Genomic DNA, 20112 nt, shown 5'->3' on the forward strand with positions numbered 1-20112 from the left:
CCCCCCCCCCCCCCCCCCCCCCCCCCCCGCCACTCTGCAAACACGCATTGCCTGCACGGTGCAGGGGGAATGGAGGAAAGCTAAGTCGAGCTTCTTGCTCCTTGGAATTTACAGTTAAATGAAAGGTTGATGAGACCAGCCGTGTCACATGTGTGTGATCCTGGGATGTTTTCCTGACTCTTGTGCACAGGTATATTCCGATTCCCTAGTAGAGCCTGAACTTGCAGTCATTCGATGCTTGGCTTAAGCATGGCTTCCTCAGCCGGTTGGAGTCTGTAGTCTCCTGGACCTGTACAGTTGTTTATGGGATTACTGGCTCTCCCTGTAGACCCTGAGACCAAGCCTGTATCTCTCTTGTTCAGCATAGCCCAGCACCTGACAGGGAGCCTGGCATGCAGGAGATGCTCAGTACAGATTTCTTATTTCTTAATGAAGGCAAAGTTGAGGTGGTAATGATGGAAGATCTTTCTAGACTTGGTGTACAGTAGAAGAGGAGAAAAGCCTCCGCAGTGACCCCCGGAATATGGCTGGGAGGTAGATGGGGTTCATTGTTGACATCAGTGTAGACACTGCAGAAATGAGGAGACAGCCGCAGGAGGATGGCGAATTTGATCACTGGCTTAGCTCACTGGAAAAGTCCTTGTAGAGCACATGTGAGGTCCCGGGCTCACCCTGAGCGCACACAGAAATAACCCTAATTGCACGCTTATTGTGGTGAGGCCTCCAAGGGGACTGTTCTCCACGGAGGTTTGAGATTTTATTGTGGCTATCTTGGGCAAGGTGTTAGTTCCTCCCCATGCTCATCACTGATACTGTAAGTCTTCCTGACTTTTCTGGGCGCAAGCAGAGCAGGCTGCTGCCTGGGGCTGAGGAACACCCAGGAAATACACATCAAGAGGACTTCTCACTGCCAGGCCCAGTGGCACATACTTCTGATTCAGTCCTCTGGGCCTGAAACAGGAGGATCACTGTGAGATCAAGGCCAGCCTGGGCATTAAGGCAAGACCCAGTATCAAGCCAGAGGTGAGGTTTTTAATATGTTCCATTGCCAAGTAAGCCATCTGTTCTGGTTGAAGGGCCACTGGCCATGTGTAATAATCTTCCTTCTACATTAAAAGGACTAATTATCCACTCATCTGGACATCATTCTTAGCAGTTATTCCGTGTATCTGTTGCTATATTGAGCACTTACTAAATACCAGCACTTTGCTAAGTGCTGGGACTAGAGTGATAAACAACCATTGGCCTGGTTCTGGTGGTGGGCGTTACATAAAACAAACAGGTTGTGCACACAGTCGAATGAGTACGACGAGAAAGGCCAAGCAGAACCGTGATTTCTATGCACTGACCCTCATATGAAGTTCAGGAAGATCACAGTTCACATGCGGTCCCTTAATTTCCCTGATGGTAGCTGGCCCAGTGTCCCATGGGAATTGTTTTGGAAGTGGCCACTTTTGAAGGAGACCCCCCCCACCCCCGAACTATGAAGGCTTGCTTCAGGACTCAAGATCAGATACAGATCCCACCCGAACACCTTTTTTCACAGAGAGATCCTTTGTTATGCGGGAGGAAAAGTTAAAATGGTTCTTTCTGACTCTGGCAGAAAACAGCAGCAAATGACCTTGCAGGTGTCATTTTTCAGAGGAGGAAACAGAGAGTTCTATGTTAGAATAGGCTAGGGTGTGGTGGTGAAAGAGATAGGGGGCAGGGGAGAAGGGGCAGGGACACGGAAAGGGGGAAGGGTTATTTGTCCCAGAGGTATATAGTACCGCCTCTGAATAGAGGGGAGACAGGCGTGGCACATAGGCAAATGGCGGTTTATAAAGGTAGAGGGGGAAACTGCATGTTGGAATGAGGTGTTTAATTCTAATTGGGCATGTTAATTAGGAGAATCAAAGGGGGCTTCTGATTGCTGGACTTTGGTAGTCAGCCTCAGGAGGAAGAAGTGGCCAATAAGGAAATTGACCTTGGTGGCTAGCTTTAAAAATGTCCTCTAATGGTTTTAGCAAGGCTGAGGGAGTGGAGAAGGACAAGCTGCCAGAGCCTTGCTCACTGTGCTCAGACTGGCCAAGGCCCTTCAGTGTTTGCTGCTCAGTGAGTAAGATCAGGTTTTGCTGTCAGATTAAATGAATCAAGAAAAGGCCTTTCTCACAAGTCAGCTTACATTGCTTGTTTATTTAAGTTAGTTTGTATCCCTTACAGCCTGACAGTCAGTAAGCACAGAGAAGTTAAGCAGGGTACATGGAAGGCCAAGGAGTGGGCTTCATCACCCATATTCTGAGCCACTGCGTATAGCATGGTGTGGACCTAGGTGGGTGCTGCTGAGTCTTTTTCTGTGCTAGGGGCAGACTTGCCAGGGAAATCTAGAGTTCCTGAGCTTTTATTAGTCATGGGCCTGTAGGCAGATCTTTCTGTCCCGCCAGCCAGTTCCCAGATAACCACAGACTTAGTATTTACCATAAATGCTCATCCAATGGCTTGGGCTTGTTTTTAGCTAGCTCTAAATTAACCTATTTCTATTCATCCATGTGCTGCCCCGAGGCTTGCTTACCTCATCTATGTACTTTCCATGTTGTGTCTTCCGAGTCTGGCTGGCGACTTCTCAGACTCCGCTCTTCTTCCCAGCATCCTCCCAGTCTGGCTCTCCCACCCAGTGTCTTCCTGCCCAGCTATAGACAGGTCAGCTCCTTATTAACCAATGAAAGTAATACATATTTACAGTGTACAGAGATTGTTCCACAGCACAGCGTCAGTGAATCTTATCCTTTTTTACTTTTAGAAGGTTTATTCGAGGCTGCAGAGATGACTTGGTGGCTGACAGCATGTAGCTCTTGGCAGAAGACCCAAGTTTGGTTCTCAGCATCCACATTGGATGGTTCATAACCACCTATAACTCTAGCTTCAGGGAATCAAATGCCCTCTTCTGGACTCTATGGGTAATTGCACTTAAAGTGCCCATAACTCACTCCCACCACACACACACAATTAAAACTAAAACTTTTGTTTTGGGGGGGGAAAAAAGGACTTTATTTAGGACTTTAGAATAAGATAGGGTTTTAATGTACTCAACTTGAGCTTATACAAAAATGGTATGTTTCTCAACAGAGCATGATTGGTATTTATTCAGAGTATTTATTGAGGTGTATAGAATTGATAAAAAATGATAGTCTTATAAGATATTAACAGGAACTAAAAAGATCTGAGTTTCTAATACACAAAAATCTATCCCCTTAGAGGTGTGCATTGTGTGTGGTATTTACTGCCCATTCTTATTACGAGTTAGCTCCCAACCACCTGTGAGGACACTTGACTTCCTGGCCTTGAGGATTTTGTTTTCTATAAAACAAAGGGTTTTAAAATCAAGCTACACATCCTCTTCCCTTTAAAATACATTATTTTATGTAAATTATTTTATGCCTAGATGTAAGTTTGTGTGCCACATGCATGTAGTACCTCTGCAGACCAGATGAGGGCATCAGACTTCCCAGAACTGGAATTAGAGGATTGTGAGTTGCCCTGAGGATACTAGTTCCAGCCAGGATTCTCTGGAAATAGCCAGTGCTCTTTACTGTTAAGCCATCTCCCCAGCTCCTTTTTAAAAATGTATTTTAGTTTGAGATAGGGCCTCACTAAGTTATCCAAGCTGGACTTGACTTTTCAGTGTTCTCATCTCAACCTTTGAATAGCTAGGAGTAAGAGCATGTACCACCATGCCCAGGCCACTGTGGCTTAACACAGCATATTTCTGTTTCTAAAGAGCAGTATGCTCCATGGGTAAACTGTATAGTATAGTATTGTGTGTGTGTGTCACTTGTTACTGTTGTCAGTTATATCCTCAGTATATCATTGTGTGTACTAGAAACTATATAGCTGGCAATATATTGGGTTCATTTACACCAGCATCACTGTCAACTTTCATGATTATACTAGCATTAGACAATAGGGATTTGAGGACTCTGGTGTATTATTATGGGCCCCTCTCATGCATGATGTCTCTGTTTACTGAAATGCCAGTGTTGAACAAGAACCCTTTAAAAACTGTCCTTTTTCAAGTTGGTAATATACGTACACAGTAAAAAAAAAAAAAAAAGAAAGAAAGAAAGAAAGAAAGGAAGGAAGAAAGGGGGTGGGCAGTACGTAGATTGCCCTGCATTCCTGTTCCTGCGCCCTAGCCATTACATTCTTCAGCTTGAAACCATCACCATTGGTTGGCCCAAGTGTTTAGTAGCTTTAACAACTCCACGATCCTGTCCAAGCCCAGCGCCCTTGGGATGGGATGCTAACTCACCGTATTATTTGAAGAGATAACCCAAAACAAGATCGGAGTATCGTTTACTAGCCTTGTCATTTAAAGTTTGAAAAAAAACATTCATAATGTGGGTTTTTCATCTGATTTAATGGAATGTTCTGAAGCTAATGATAGAATATGAGAATCTTGCCCCATTAAGCCATATGATGTATTTAACACTAATCAGTTAGGCTCTTTTGATTCATGGAATCAGTGTCTAAAACCTTTATCTAGTTTGTATATATCACACACTGACATACAGTATGTGGCTGAGAGGCTCATCTGTGGGGGCTGGAGAGCTCAGTGGTAAAGACTGCTTGTTGTCCTTGCAGAGTACCAGAGCTCAGGTTCCAGCCTACTCAGGTGGCTCCCAGTTACCAGGAGCTCCAGTTCCAGAGGACCCAACACCCTCATCTGGCCTCCCGTGGGTTTCTTTTTTTCTTTTCTTTTTTTTTCTAAGACAGGGTTTCTCTGTAGCTTTCATGCCTGCCCTGGAACTTACTCTGTAGGCCAGGCTGACTTCGAACTCACAAAGATCCACCTGTCTCTGCCTCTGGAGTGCTGGGATTAAAGGCGTACACCACCACCACTGAGCCTCCTTTGGACTTTTGCACACGCTTGGCATACACATGAGTATGTATGTGCACATGCTCACACATACAAATACTTTTTTTTAAAGACTTGTCTGTAGATTACATTTTTAAAAAAATCAATCTGAGGCTGATTGGATAATTGATGAGAATTATCCCAATTGAAGGTGAGCACTTCCTGATTGCCTTTAATGCAAGCATCCAGGAGGGAGAGGCAAGCAGATCTCGGAATCGAGTCCAGCCTGGTCTACAGAGTGAGTTCCAAGACAAGGCTACGCAGAGAAACCCTGTCTCAAAAAAAAAAAAAAAAAAAAAAAAAAAAAAAAAAAAAAAAAAAAAAAAGAAAAAGAAAAAAAAGAAACAAAAGACAGGTACTTCTAACCAGATGCCTGTATTTCAGGAACTTAGAGCTGGCAGTTTAGCTAGTTTGACACGAGGTTGCCTATTTTCTCCTGTGTCTGGTTGTTTGCTTCTATGGCAAGTTCTTTATGGTTTTAATAAGGTTTTTCTTTCCATCTGTTTTAATCCTACCATGAAATTATCCCTTGTTTGATGAGCATCCTGTTGATACGGAAATTTCCAGTACATGACTACAAATATAATTGTCAGATTTTTACTGCAGCATCAAGTAAGCAAGAAACCGAGCTTTAGGATGGAACTTTGACTAAGAAGATTGGGCCTAGATGTAGCTGGCAAACCCGTTGAGAACAATTATGGAAGCTATGCATTGTGGGAGGCAAGAAATAAGATGGTTACTAACACTAGCTGGAGCACTGTTATGGTTGCCTAGCAACGGACAGGCACTGATAGAGATGAGCAGAAATGCTGGTGCTGCCACTCAGAGAAAGAGAGACAAGTGCTTGACTACAAAATCGCTGTTGGCTTTTTGGAGGAATATAAAAGACATTTCCCTCCTCTGCGTTGCTGTATCACTCTGTAATTCTGCCTCCCTGCTGTCTGCTCCTCAGAGTGTGAAACAGCGGGGGTTTCCCCCTTCCTTTGTCTGTAATTTTTGGAGGAAATCAAATCGGATCACACAAAAGAATACTTGGAGATGTTATTTAGTAGACTTGGTTGCCTGGCGCCCCCGAGATAACCAGGATTCTCTGGTACGCCTTGTACACTTTGTTACAAATAATGCTATCTGTAAATGATTTCTTTTGTACTTTTGAGATGATCTGAGGCCACTGACCGCCTTCGCTTTCTTGCATTTTGGTACAAGCCGAGCAAAGACAGCATTTCTTTGTTCATGCCCATGTGAACCAGCCGCCAGAAACATTGTCCCTGGTGGGAAGCCCTTTGTGTGCTGGCTCTCACAGTCATGAGATGTGCCTGTGGCTGGAGAAGAGATGCTGTATGTAGTCCCCGTCCACGGGCCGGCCTCCAAAGGAGAACCATACATGTATTAGCCGTGCCTTGTGTAGCGTTTCCTGTGTGCTGGATCAGCACCCCTCCTCTAGGAGCTGGGTACTAGTCTTACCCTCATTCTAGGGCTGCGAAAGAAAGCACAGAGAACTGAAATGGTGTGTGCCAAATGATCCAGTGTGTTCGGTGAGGAGCCCTGACTTTCGGCTCCTGATAGTACATTGTAATTAGTTTGTACGTAAGCTTTGGTTATGGATTTAATAGTGTGGATGTGGCCCCTGCACCCAGAGACTTGGGATCTAGTCTCTGCTTTGAGAATGGCGCTGCTGACGGAGGCACTGGGACGAGCACAGCCCCTTGCTTGGTGAGCCACAGGGGCCCAGTTTTCCTCCCGGCTGGTAGGTACTGCTCCTGGACCAGACCCCACTGACCTCTCTCCAGGCCCACTGTCCAGTGTTTCCTGGCTTCCTGCCTAACTTGATTTTCATTTCTGGCCCAGCTAGATACAGGCCTCTCATCCCAGCTACTCAGGAGGCTGAAGCAGGAAGATCACAGGTTCAAGGATAATCTGGGCAACTTAGTGAAAGCCTGTCTCAAAATGAAAACTGAGAGGAAGGCTGGGGATATAGTTCTGTGCCTTGTGTGTGTGTGTGGCCTTGGTTCTGTCTCCAGTACAACCCCCGCCCCCCAATGTTTCCACCATGGCTGTAGCTAATGGCCTTTGCTAAGTGAGCCAGACGGCAGTGCCGTGAAGTCTTTGGGCCTGTGGTGAAATAGCACAGGAGAATAGTGAGTGCTTAGAGCAGCTAAACCATTTCTGTCATGTCCAGGAAGCAAAGCAAGGAAGAAAAGAATCTCCCCCAAGGGGCAGGACGCAGTGACCTGAAGATCCCATGTGACACCTACCTCCCAAATCCTTAGCACACTGACGTTTGGGGCACTCTTGCCAAATTGTACTACTTACCAAATCCTTTCTCTTCAACAAAAGATACCACTTCCTGAAGATGCATGCAGCTTTTCCCTGTGGGACTGGTCGCCCTCTCCCCTAAGCGTCCTCCCTGCTCCTGTCAATCAGTACCCCATGGAGGCCCCTAACTGCTGTAGCATAAGCACATACCCTGAAACCCCCTCCAGCCTGATCTGATCATCAGTAGTCACAGATCAGCCATCAATATCCCATCCCAAGGCCCACACACCCCCAGCGTGCTAGCCGGAGGAGGTTCGGAAAGTGTGCTTGCAAACGGCAGAGGAGATGAATAAGAGACTGAGCAGTCACAGGACAAGACGCAGTTTTGGACAGGAGAGCCAGCCGGATGACTCAGGCCGTAGGTGTCATTTGCTTTTGCATGGGGTGGCTGACTTTGGTATGAACAGGCTGGATGGGTGGAAGCCAAGGAACTTCGATACCCAGGAAATTTTGTCAGCTTCCAGGATGTGACTGGAAAATGGGCATTGAGTGAGCGTGCTGAAGTGTTTCAAGAGAACTCTGAAGTTCTTGGCCTCATACCCCAGCAAAGCCTGGCACAGAACAGAGACCGCACACGCAAAACCTGAAGGGTAGCAGGTTTCTCTGTAGATTAGTGACCTGAATGGGATTTTAGGTGGAGGAAGTCATGAACCCAAGGGTCCTGGGCCGTGTGAGGAGGGGAGAGAACCATGAGCTGGCATAGACTGTATCTATGCCGTGGGAAAGCAGCTAGGAAGCTGTGGTCAGCTTTGGGGTCTGGTGAGAGATTTTTAGACTTTCCAGTTAGGGGTCACTGGAGGTTTTGGGGCGAGGGAGCCAGGCGATCCCAGTTAGTATCACCGAGAATGCCGGGTATTCCAGTCTATTGTTACTGCATACCATTCATGATCAATAACACTGTCAGTTTTCTGTGATCTAAGTGGCCCAGGTGATGTCATAGCTCTCTGTGGCTATAGAAAAAGGTGCAAGGTTTAAGCTCCTCATCTTATAAACGGTCGAACTGGATCTTGGGTCTGTCTTTTGTTTCCTCTACATCTCTCTGGAGTCTATCTGTGGATAGCCTAAGGAGAATAAAACATGGCGGCAGGAAGTTCTCATGAGACACTGATACAGCCTGGTAAGCACGGGAGAGCAGGAAAAGAGGAAGTCATTCAGCCAGACCAGGATGGAACGGTCAGAATGGTAACAGGCTGAGAGCAGGAAGGAAGGAACGCATTGCCCTTAAGGTGGGCACAGCTCCGTGGCAGTTACAGATGTCAGGCTCTGTGAGCTGGTAACAAGCCCCAAGAAGGCTGTTCCTCAAGCTGTCTCAGTGGGTATCAGTGGTAACCTAGTATTCCCTGTAGAACAATAATTCTTGGTGCTATTCATTGTAAAGCTCCAAAGGTATAAGGAAGGGTCCCAGCAGGCTGTGCCACTGTGGGACCAAGGAAATGACACAAAAGGTGTCAGGCTTTGTAAACTCAGGGCCATCAAAGGACGTTAGGCCCGTAAGGTAAATTAGTCTAGTGCTGACCATACATTGGTTCTGCTGGTCTTTCCTGGCTAAATAAACACCTACCATCAGCCGCCAAGAGAAAGAATCCCTCCTGTTCTCTCTGCCTGTTTTCCTCTGTCCAGCCAAGGGTTGGGCTCCATCTCTTCTGCTCACTCTTCCTTGGAGCCCTGTAAGTTCAGAAAACTCCTTCCCAAGGCCACTGCTGTGACAGTGGACAGGAGGAGGGGAGCCCAAGCACTTCCTGGATATGCTAGTCTTTCGTTTGTTGAGATGTTTCCTTCGAGCAAAGAATTCTCCTAGAAAGAAAGAAACTTGAAAAGTATGGTTAAAACAGTTCATTTCTTAGGACCCGTCCTGCTACCATTTCGTCTTCTGCAGAGGGGCGAAAGGGTTCCCAGGCTTCCCTCTGGGTCTGCTTTCCCGTTCCCAGTCTCCTCTGCCTAGGCCATGTCACCCATCCACATCTTCACCAGTGAGCAGATGGTGTTGAATCCGCATAGCTCGTTACAGCTTCTCATATTTGTGGCTTTTCCACCACAAGAGGTCCACCAAAACAAAGGGCCACTTCAGTGGAAGACAAAATACTAGGAAACATTTGGTTAGCACGTTGGTCGTGAACCAGTACCCATTAAAACTCTTTGACGTGATGCCATAATACCAGCTCTGACTGGAATTTAAAAAGCGGTGAGACCATGATATTCTGGAGAGGTCAGTTACGTTGTCTTTATTACACTTATGTGCGCACATGTGCGGCCAAAGGATGATCCAGGGGAGTCAGTTTTCTCCTTCTAACGTGTTGTTCCCAGGGTCAAACTCAGCTTGTCAGGCTCCTTGGCAAGTGCCTTGACCCACTGAGCCATCTCTTCAGCCCCAATTGTGGGTTTTGTTTTTGGTTTTATTTTATTAATTTGATCTTTCGTTTTTAGCTTGGTTGGTTAACTCAGTTAAATCTAGGGTCCACACTTGCAAGGCAAGTGTTGCAAGGCAAGCGTTCTCTCACTGAGCTATATCCTCGGCTAGGAGGAATTTTGACCATAATTCTTTTCATTTCAAATCCTTGATGCTGATATGATGGTGTCTGAAATCCTTAAAATTGCACCTGTGGGATCAAGGACAGGTGAGTCCACTTAAGGACAAGGATGTGCTGTGGAATGCCAGAGCCTCCACTTGGACTTCACTGTGTATATGGGAGACTTTGCTAGGGGATCATGGTTTGCCTGTGACCGGGGATCAGGTAGATTGATGAGAATCTGCTTGGCAATTTGTGAGAATATAGACTTGCAAAGGCCCAGGCTGAGTGCAGTGTTTCTGCAGGACTCTGCTCAGACTGTCTGCCTGGAAACAGTGGTCTTCACTCTTCCTTTCCTGCTGGAATTTCCTTGCTCTCCATCAGATAGGCAATAGTACTTTCAAAGCGCGGCTGCCCCGCAGCTCCTCGTTAGCAGCTAATCTCATAAGATTGTTCAACATGTGCAAATTTGATCGCATCTTCACCGTGCTATTATGTTTCTGGCGCCTTCTCACCTTCTGTAGTAACAACGGGGGACTTATGTGTGTGTCCTGCCTTAGAACTTGGTTGTGTTTCTACCGTGGGAACTCATGCTGTGGTTGTGACATTGGTGATGCAGTCTGGTAAATGATGTTTAGACCTAGCTGTACCAAAACTGTCTGACTAGGAAGCCCGGGAAGATCTGCCTTCTGTAGCATCTGTAGTTAATGAATCATGGGCAAAGCAGTGATGTTTGTAAGAACAAGCGTCTATGAAGCACTATTCATGTGCTAGGGACTTTACACACTTGTGTGTTGAGACAGATGTCACTGTGTTTGCTGTTAGGGGAGCTGATGACGGACAGGATAGATAGCACTAGGGTGGTCAGGACACACATGACCCGGGTTCTGGGTGTGCCAGTCCTGTCTTCCTCTGTGTTCTGTGCACTCCTCCCCGCAGTCTCTTCCTGTACCTCTTCACTTAAGATGTCCTCGTGCTCTGTTTGTCTTCTGGCCACAAGTCCTAACCAGTCGCATCTCCTGAGCCGGGTTAACCAGCCACCGTTCTTGAATAAAGCAGATGTTTCTCGCCTGCCTGACATCTTCAGGACTCAGTGTTAGGAAAAGACTGGGGCCTGGAGTAGCAGCCAGCAGCATCTGAAAGACAAGGGGCTTATGGGGGAGGAGCGGGCTCTGGCTTCTAAGGAGTGGGCAGAGTAGAAGATATCCTGGACAAAGGAAGGATGCTTGCGGATCTGTGGGGGTGATGGCGTCATACAGTCAGAAGCACTCATGGAAGGCGGACAGGAAATAAGACTGAAGAGCATAGACCCTTCCTTTTCTTGGGTGTCTTAGATGGCAGGCTGTGGTATTTGTTTGAGGCTTTGGTTGAAAGGATGCTTTCTGAGAACCGTAGGAAATCAATATGGGATGAAAAGCCTGAGGCAGGTACAGCCATTTGGAGCTCTGTTCTAGGCAAAGGATCTGAACATGTTATTGAAACATGTTATAGGCTACTTTAGAAAAGTATCAGTCCATGAAGCCGATAAACCCTTAGTGCCTGAGATATTTAGGCCTGGACAAATGAGCCTGGACAGAAGGGAACTGGCCTTAAAGATGGAGGAACAGAGAGGCAACCAGCCTTTAAATACTGGGGGAGGCCAGACATGCTGGTATAGGCCTTAATCCTAATACTTAGAAGGTAGAGGCAGGAGGATCTCTGTGAGTTCTAGGCCATCCAGTACTACATAGTAAAACCCTGTCTTTAAAAAAAAAAAAAAGGGTGGGGGGAGACAGACAGACAGACCTCCTAAACACTAAGGGAAATGTCAGAATTCTTTTATAGAACCTCCAGGGATGGGTGCGGTTTAAGAACCTGTCCCCTACCTAGATTGTAGTCCAGCATGACTGTTTTGAACTCCTCACCACCAGGAGCAGGATAGTAAATATGTTATTTGGAGGCATGGACCTTATGCCATGTTAGAGCAGTAATAAACAAAAGCGCACTACATGCACTAGCCGGACCTTCTGTCGCTGTGACAGGCATCTGAGAAAAGCAGCTCACAGACAGGATCGTGTTTTGGTTCACCATAACAGGTGGTCCACTCCATGGCTCCAGGGCCATGGTGGGGCAGAACATGTGGCTTCCTACCACAGGGGGGGGCGGGGAGGACCAGGCAGAGAAAGAGACGGAGGAAACAAGGACCTGCTCCTAATGGCCAACTTCTTCCAGCAAGACCTCACCTCCAAAAGTTTCCATTGCCTCCGAAATAACATCATCAGCCCAGGAAATGGCTTCATTGTAAAAGAAACTTGGAATTAAAATAGCCAAAAGAAGAAAGGCATAATTTTAAAACACAATTTCAGAGAATTAAGCATAGATATGATTAGGAATGCCGAACACCACTTCTAATTAGAACAATCATAGTTAAAGATGTATTGTGTCTATTAGAATGCAGAATTGTCCTAGATAGATACCCAGTGTTCTCAGTGGCCCAGGGAAAGAGTGCTGTTGTATAGTTTGAGTGGTAATCTGTGTAGGGAAAGATGCTGTAGAGGGAGCTGACAATCTCAGAATTCTAGTTTCTTATGTGTACCGAAATACAACAGGAATCAATTACTGCATGAGATTTCATTTTCTTTTACAGTAGGACTGTTTTTCCTCTTTTGTGACATGTTATTGCAGTCCATAGAAAGAAACAGAGCCCAAGGGCAGTACAGAGAAGCCTAGAGCCAATGCAGAGGAAAGGCACCGCGTACCCCTGTGTGTGTTTGCAGAAGGCATGATCCTGGGGGCATTCAGGAACTGGACGGCAGCAGTAGCTGTGGTCTGTCTCTCTTTCCTCGCTGCAGCTGCTCGGTATGATCTTCAACATCCACTGCTAACACTGTGACATTTGTCTGTACCGATATCAGTCCCCTACGTCTGACACTCCAGAGGTGCGGTGGCCCCAGCTTCGGTCTGTAAACCGTGTCTTCTCTCCACACAGCTGCTGCTGCCTAGACTGTTGAGTGGTTAGGAAGCAAAGAAACGTTTCATCAGCCAACATGTGTCCCTGTAATAGCAGTCGTCCTGGAAGACACATCACCTTTAACAAAAACTCAGCAATGGACCAGGTCAGCAGCTCTAATAATGCTCCAGCCAGCACTGGCCGTGACAGCTACCTCCATCACCAGTGTTTAGATCCTGAAAGACCCATGGAGCAAGGTGTGACCATGAGGGCATCTTCATGGTCTCCTTTCTCTTGAGTAGCTGTTAGCAACAGAATACTATGGTCTTTCAAATAAGTGTACTTGATAGGAGGTACCCAGTGGAAACTAGAAATTTTTCTCTTTGGGGTGACAGGGCAACCCAGGTAGACATGCAGAGGGTGGCTTGGAGAATCTGATCTGGGAAAGTATTTTGTTCTGAAAGACCACCCCACCCCACACATGTCCCCTCTAGAAACAAGAGCTTAAAGGAGAATAGGAAGTGCTTAGGGAGTCACTGTTAGTAGGGAAGCAGGGATAAACAATCTGCTTTGGCAATGGGGTTCTTTTCTCAACGTCTGCCTTCCTTTGCTCTTCAAGTACCTGACATTGTGTAATCCATATGTACCTTACATACAGACTCCTGAGAATCCATTAGAGTTCTTATGGTAGATGGTATAAATTTATTCTGAAAGAGTTGGTGAAATTTTTTCCTATTGTGGACGGAGATCAAGCCTGTAGTGAGCAGCCGCACCTGAGAAGCTGTGATAGAATAATTGTCACTAGCCATGCTATTTGTAGATGCTGCCCTTGGTCACCTTTACAATGTTGACTTGGGGTGTTGTTGTTCAGCTCAGGCCGCTGTGTAAGTACCATGTGTGGCTTCTAAACAACAGAATGTATTTCTCCAATTCCAGTTCCGGAGACTGGAATGTCAAGTAATGGTTAACGATGAGATCAGGTCTTCTCCGAGGTTTCAGATAGCTAACTTCTCCGCATAAGTGGTGGAAAGAGGCCAGGGCAGTTCCTGGGGTCTCTTAGAGAGTCACTGTTGCCTCGTGAGGGCTATACATGTATCAGTTCCTGAGACTCTCAAATTGGGAGCTAGGATTTCAATGGAGTAATGCAAACATAGCCATTAACACTTGGTAAATAGAGTCACCCTCGCTTGTCAGAATGCTGTTTTTCCGAATTCCTGACCCTGTATGTTTCTGATTAGGATAAACCCAGGAGAAATTCTTTGGAGTGTTTAGAAGGTGAATGAGAGACAACGGTCATTTTCATAACACACCGTCTGTTACCGTGTCATTGTGTACTGGCTCACTGTGTTGGCATGAAGCACCATCGAATATGGTTCCTTGCTTTTGTCCTCCAAAGCTCCTATGACCCTGGGCCTAACTACATGTGTTTATTTAGTTCTGGGATATATGGTCTGCCTTCTTAAGACATTCACCGAGGCTGGAGGCCACAAAATCCAACCTGAGTTTCTATGTTCATGGCTCTCACTTTGTCTGCCTTTCACCTGCTCTGTGCAGACTCCCAGCTCCAGTGTCAGGGCAAAGATGAACAGTCTCACAAAGCTATGTTTACCAGCTGCCGCAATTGCAAACGTCAGATTCCCGGGGAGAAAATGCACATACATCTTTGTTAGACACAATCTTCCAACTCTATAGCCCTAATTGAGCTTTAAGTGATACACCTCTGTCCCTCAAAAAATGCTTTTTTTTTTAAAAAAAAACTATTATTTCATTCGTAGTTTGGGCAGTTTCTGGTGGACAGTTAAACTTAATATATCCTGAATCCTACCACCCTGAATGTCCCCAATTTCATCTAAATCCTACCCTATAGAATTCCATCCCTCAAAGAATGAAGTAACCCTTCCCTTTTTAATACTCAAGCAGCACTTCAGGTATAGCAAAAGCAAGGAATTGCAGCTTGCACAGACAGGAGGGGGCTGCTCGGTCCAGAGGGAGGCAGGAGAAAGCGGGATTGATGAAGGCAGTGGACACTGGGTCTGAATGGAAAAGAACAGCTGGAACACCTTCGGGGTTCCAGGAACACAAGAACTTTGCATGAACCTCAGGGTATCACTTTGCCCTGTAGAAGATACTGGTGGCTTCTACGCCACCCACACCTAGAGCAGACAGCATGAGAGTTTGGAAATACATTCCCAATCTTCCTGGGTGCCAGTGATTCAAAGCATTACTCATAATGTAAGAAATTATTAAAGATGACATTTCAAGAAATGTTGATTTGTCACCCAGACAACCTACGTGTGTCTTTCAAGTCTCCCAGTGTTCGGGGTAGAATTCTGAAGGCTGCAGAGACTTGGAATTCTGTTAGAAGGCAAGTACAAAAGCAGGGTAGGAGGGAGCCATCTGCAAGAGCGTCCCCATGGTCTCTGTTTATCATGGTCTCTGCTATGGCTGAGCCCTCAACTCAGACTGTGAGGGAACGCAGTTAATGCGGGAAGAATGAGAAGTCTTTCCTAGGGCACATTTGGCTTGGGTATTGTGTTGCTGACATTCAGGGGGTTACCCAGAAAGTGGAGACCTTTGAGAAGACAGCTTCCACCTCAGCCTGCTGGTTGATTTCACCGTTAGACATTTGCCTTAGCACATGAAAGATGCCAGTAATCACACTGACAGGTGAGAAACATAAATCTTAGCTGTCTTTCAAAAAACTCTTCCCCTAAAGTGGTACCTCTCTTTCTACCTCCATCATGTTTCTCTGTGGCCTTGTACATCACAGAAAGGCTCCCTCTCCCCAGTGCGGTCCATCTGCTGGGGAAGGCAGGTAGGTCTGTAAATGTTCTTTGAGGCGGGGTCTAATGTAGCCCATTTTGGCCTTGGACTCCTGATCTTCCCACCTCCGCCTCGGATTCTGTGACTGCACACATGCACCATCACACCCAGCTCCTAATAGTCGTCTTTAAAGAGAAATAGAATTTGGGCAAACCTAGTAGATTTTTTTTAAGACTATGCAGTAGGTTTACTCTTATTAACAGCAATTTTCCTAAAGTTGCATACATCTATGGAAATACTGTATGCAATGTACATTGGTAATTCGAAATAAAAATAATTCCCTTCTCTGTCTTCATGTTTCTTCAGTTCATATAATTTAGCCCTTTGTAAAGCTTGTGCAAAGCTCTCAGGGTCTACAGCTGGGTAGGGCCATTGATTGACAGCTTTTCACTTGGAGCTTGCATAGCACCCTCTGACACTGTAAGCACCTGTCCTCAAGGAGGAGGCTTCCAGACCAGAACCAGATTGAGTCCTCCTCCTCCGGCTTAAGTGTGTAGTCTTCACCGATAGAGTTTTAATTTCTGGGAAGTAACCAAAGGCAATAGCAATAGACTATATTTGGGGGGGGGGGATTATCATGGACCCTTCTGACCAACAGCATAAATGGAAATATCCCCTTCCTGGCACTGGAGTTTTTGTTAGATAATAGTCTATGGCTCCAGGGAGCATCCTTTTGTATGAGATTACATATCTTATAAGGAAATGGTTTCCCTCCAGCTTTTTCAAATACGTTTAGTGTCATTTCTTCTTCCTTCTGTTTTACCCTCTCTCCTCCATCCCTTCTCCCCAGCTCGTCCCCTCTTCATAGCTCCTGTGTCCTGCTAGCCTCAGATTACACACACATACACACACTGCATTGCTCAATTTGGATTGTCAAGACTTAGAACTATTTAGAAGGCAAGTCTCTGGGCATGTCTGTGAAGATGATTCCAGAAGATTTCGCTGAACATGGAAGACTCACCTTGAATGTGGTCCACACTCTCCCATGGTTCAGCATTCATCCCTCTCTGCCTCTGAACTCTTGACACAGTATCCAGCTGCCATCTGGTCCTGCAGCCACGGCTATACTCATTGTCACTGCCAAGCCACAGCAGACTGAACCCTCAAACTGTGAGCCACAAGAAAGCCTGCCTGCCTTCCTAACTAAATAAATGTATAAGGAGCTATTTCCAGCTCTGGTCACTGAGGTGTAGCACACTAGGACTCACTTTGACACCAGTTGTGTGGCCTTCCTCTGCTCTCCCTGAGCCCCGACGCCTATGACAGACAGGCAGACACACACACTCACATTCACACAATGCTGTGTTCCTCTCCACTTCTGTGAAGTCAGCTTTTTGGCATCCGTAAATGAGAACCAAAGTGATCTTGGCGCCTCCTTTGTGTCTATTCCAGGTCTCCTTCCTCCTGCTGTGCTGGAATTTTTTTTTTTTTTTGAAAAGCCGTACCCACAGCTCTTTGCCTATATTAAACACGATTCTAAATGAGCCGTCTTCCGACTGTAAACACTAGGCTGGTGGCCCCAGAGCTGTTTCTTCAAAGCGAAAGTAGCAATTAGCTTTCATTGTCCCTCCCCCAAAAAAGACAGAAAGTAGCTACTTGTATGTGATACTATTAACGTTTCAAAGGTTTTTGGTTTTTATTCTTAGTTCTGTGTCTGTGTATGGGTTTGTGCACACGGGTGCAGTGATCTTGGAGGCCAGCAGAGGGCACTGGATCCTGGGGTTACAGGCACTTGAGACCTACATGGGTGCTGGAAACTGAACTCTTGTCCTCCTGCAGATCCTCACTGACTCACACACCTAGCCACTAAGTCGTGTCTTTGGCCCCACGGATTTTTCTTAAGTGCTGCTTTTATATACAACACAACTAGAAGATATAGCAATACCACGATTATAAAAAGAAAGGGAGTTTGGACATGGAAAAAATACTTCTAAGGAAGATAATCATTTTAATAACTGCCCTCGGGGTGTTCAAATGAGGGTGAATTAGCAATTAGATAAATCCTGAGAATTGCAGCACAGTGGGGCTTAAATTTCCCTTTCAGTATCACAGTTTTGCTCAAAACTGAATCCGCATGATTGCGGCTATAAATTTTTTGACCCATGCTCTCGCAGCTGTGTACAGCTGACCCGCACAGAGACGCCACTCTGAGACAGCCCCTTCTCTGTCCTTGTCTCCACAGCGCCAATCTGTCCAAAGCCGCCTGGGGAGCCCTGGAGAAGAATGGCACCCAGCTGATGATCCGTTCCTATGAGCTCGGCGTCCTCTTCCTTCCGGCGGCATTTGTGAGTCACACGTCACCTCCTCCTTGGTCACGCATGTTATGAATGGGTCTTCTGTGTGTTCTCTCCCTCTGGTCACTCTGTGAGCCCAGCGTTGTCTGGTCGCAGGGTCAGGGTTCTAATCCAAAGCCCATGCTCTTAACGCGGGTTACCTACATGGCTCGAGGTTGAAAGGCGAGGTTAATAACCACGTTCAAATAACTACTGTAAGCGTGATGGAAAGGTGTCGGAGCCTGTAGGGCCCAACATAGAAACTATCTTTCCCCATCTTGACCTGTACGGAGGCGCGAGAAAATAACGAGACACAGTTCGCACAGTCATGATGGGAGGGCATCTCAGGCTTCCTCCATCCTGAAGAACTACCCACGTTTATTCTCCAAAACACCTTTTAACCCCCAGGTAAACCAAGGTGGACACGGGGCTAGGGAAGCACCTGCAACTTAATTCACCAGCTTTGGAAAACACCTCTCCCCAGGCGATCTACATTTTAACAAAGGAGGAGGAGCCATACATCCTGGACTTTGTTAGGTGGCTGTCTTGCTTGTTTGGCAGGATTACAGCTGCCTAGTGGCCAGTGAGCCTGCCTGTATTATCATATATGAAATATGGGCCCACAGAAAGGACAAGTTACCAAAGGAGTAGCCCAGCCAAGCACAGACTTTGGGGGGAGGGTTGGAGGGACAGTAGTGGGGGGGGGGAATGATGAGGGTTTAGAGTATGGGGAGAGGTTGGAAGACACACCTGGAAAGGAATTGGCAGTAGCAAAGCTGGGAGGAAAGAGTTCTGGGTTTAGCTGAGGACACATGGCAGGGAGCACCCAGAAGTGCTCCATATTGGAAGCAGTCTCTCAAGATGGCCAGTACATCAGCTCCACGGCAGCTTTGAAATGGCTAACAGCTTCTATAGCCAAACGCCAGATGAAGTCTCTACTGTGCCTGTGGGGACCAGGTGGCCTGAGCCGTATGTTTCACTACGCAGTAGATTCATACTTTCAGAGACTCATTTCCTAAGGCCCCAGGACCTATGTACACACATACGCACACGCACACACACACACACACACACACGCACGCACGCACACACACACACTGGACACACTCTTGATGATGGCATACGGTCAGGGTTGTCTGCACAGGGAAGTGGCTAATTCCACTCTCCACCTCCTTTCTTACTGCTTGTTGTAGTTTTAGGATAGGTCCCTTGTGAACTGCTCTGGCAGGACTAGGTTTAACTAAGGGGGCACCATGAGCTTGGCCATAGACGTCAGTCAGCACATGAGCTGTAATGGATGCACAGTCTCACAGCGTGCTACAAAGCACCTCTTTCTTAGCACGTCCAGCAGGACCCTCTCTTTCTCCCCCACCCCTTACCCCCGGAGAGCAGCTCTTGCCCCCTCTCTCCTACGCTTACCAGTCTTTACTAGTCTTTCTCCACACCAGGGGCTTCAAGGGTGTAACTACCTGGCCACTCTAAGCTATTGCCATCCTAAACTGCTGTCATAAGGTTTTGGCTACTCTTTCCTCCTGAGTAAACAGCCCCTGGAACAGCTGGATTCCAGCATCAGAGCCTCAGAAAGGACAGAGGTGATGTCCCTGAGGCCCCACGGCTATCGTAGGGTCTAGCCCTGAGGTTGCTGTCTTCTGCCTGCAGTCTGTGACCTTTTACTTCTGTCACGTGTCTGGGCAATGGAAAGTTCGTGGTGCTCGACTTCAGTGCTCAGATATTTGCTGTGGTGATGGGGACTGGCTTCCATCTAGGTAAGAACATCCCTGTCCCAGCATCATCTCAACCAGTTAGTTTCATGTACCCTTCAGTGAATCATGAAAGGCTGGGCACATGTTAAAGGTCAGCATTGCCAGAAATACACAGAAGCATTTTGACCTTCATTCCCAGGGAGCTCAAGGTCAGTCACGCGTCCTGTACGTGGTCAGTAAGATACACGTCCCAAGTGTGAACTGAGGGCCAGACCATGAGGGTAGCATGTAGCTGAGTAAGCAGAAATTCGGGCTATAGTGTTCTTTATAGTGTTGCGTTTTATAGAAATAAGGTTAATCCTACAAAAGAGAGGAATCAAAAAAGATGCCGAAGAAAACCATGGAATAAAAGGAGTGACTTATAATTCAGACTTGTCGGAAGGGAGGGGCCCTTCTCTCTGTCTGCCACCGCCAGTGGACTCCCACCCAGTGGAGACCACTCTGCGAGACTTTCTGCTTCTCGGGCTTCTGTCTGCCTTTCTCATCTGGGCTCTTTTGGTGCATCCTCCAGTCGCGGGCCTGTCTCCAGAGAATGGTACTGTGAATTTAAAGCCAGAAATGGATTTCCAGAGCGCCTCACCCGACCATTAGCTGCCCCAGGCCTCGT

The 20112-nt window shown here is 46.7% G+C and overlaps 1 protein-coding gene across 1 annotated transcript in view; it reads left to right on the top strand.

The window, feature by feature from the left end:
- Tdp1 (tyrosyl-DNA phosphodiesterase 1) overlaps nucleotides 1-20112 on the top strand; it is a 79451-nt gene that overhangs the window by 33378 nt on the left and 25961 nt on the right. The window contains 1 exon segment of the mRNA XM_050151512.1: nucleotides 17652-17754. Within this exon segment, the coding sequence (XP_050007469.1) occupies nucleotides 17652-17754 (103 nt within the window).

This window comes from Alexandromys fortis, unplaced genomic scaffold, assembly GCF_014885135.2.
Source record: "Alexandromys fortis isolate MF-2015 unplaced genomic scaffold, M_Fortis_MF-2015_v1.1 scaffold_63, whole genome shotgun sequence".
In the NCBI taxonomy this organism is placed as follows: Eukaryota; Metazoa; Chordata; class Mammalia; order Rodentia; family Cricetidae; genus Alexandromys; species Alexandromys fortis.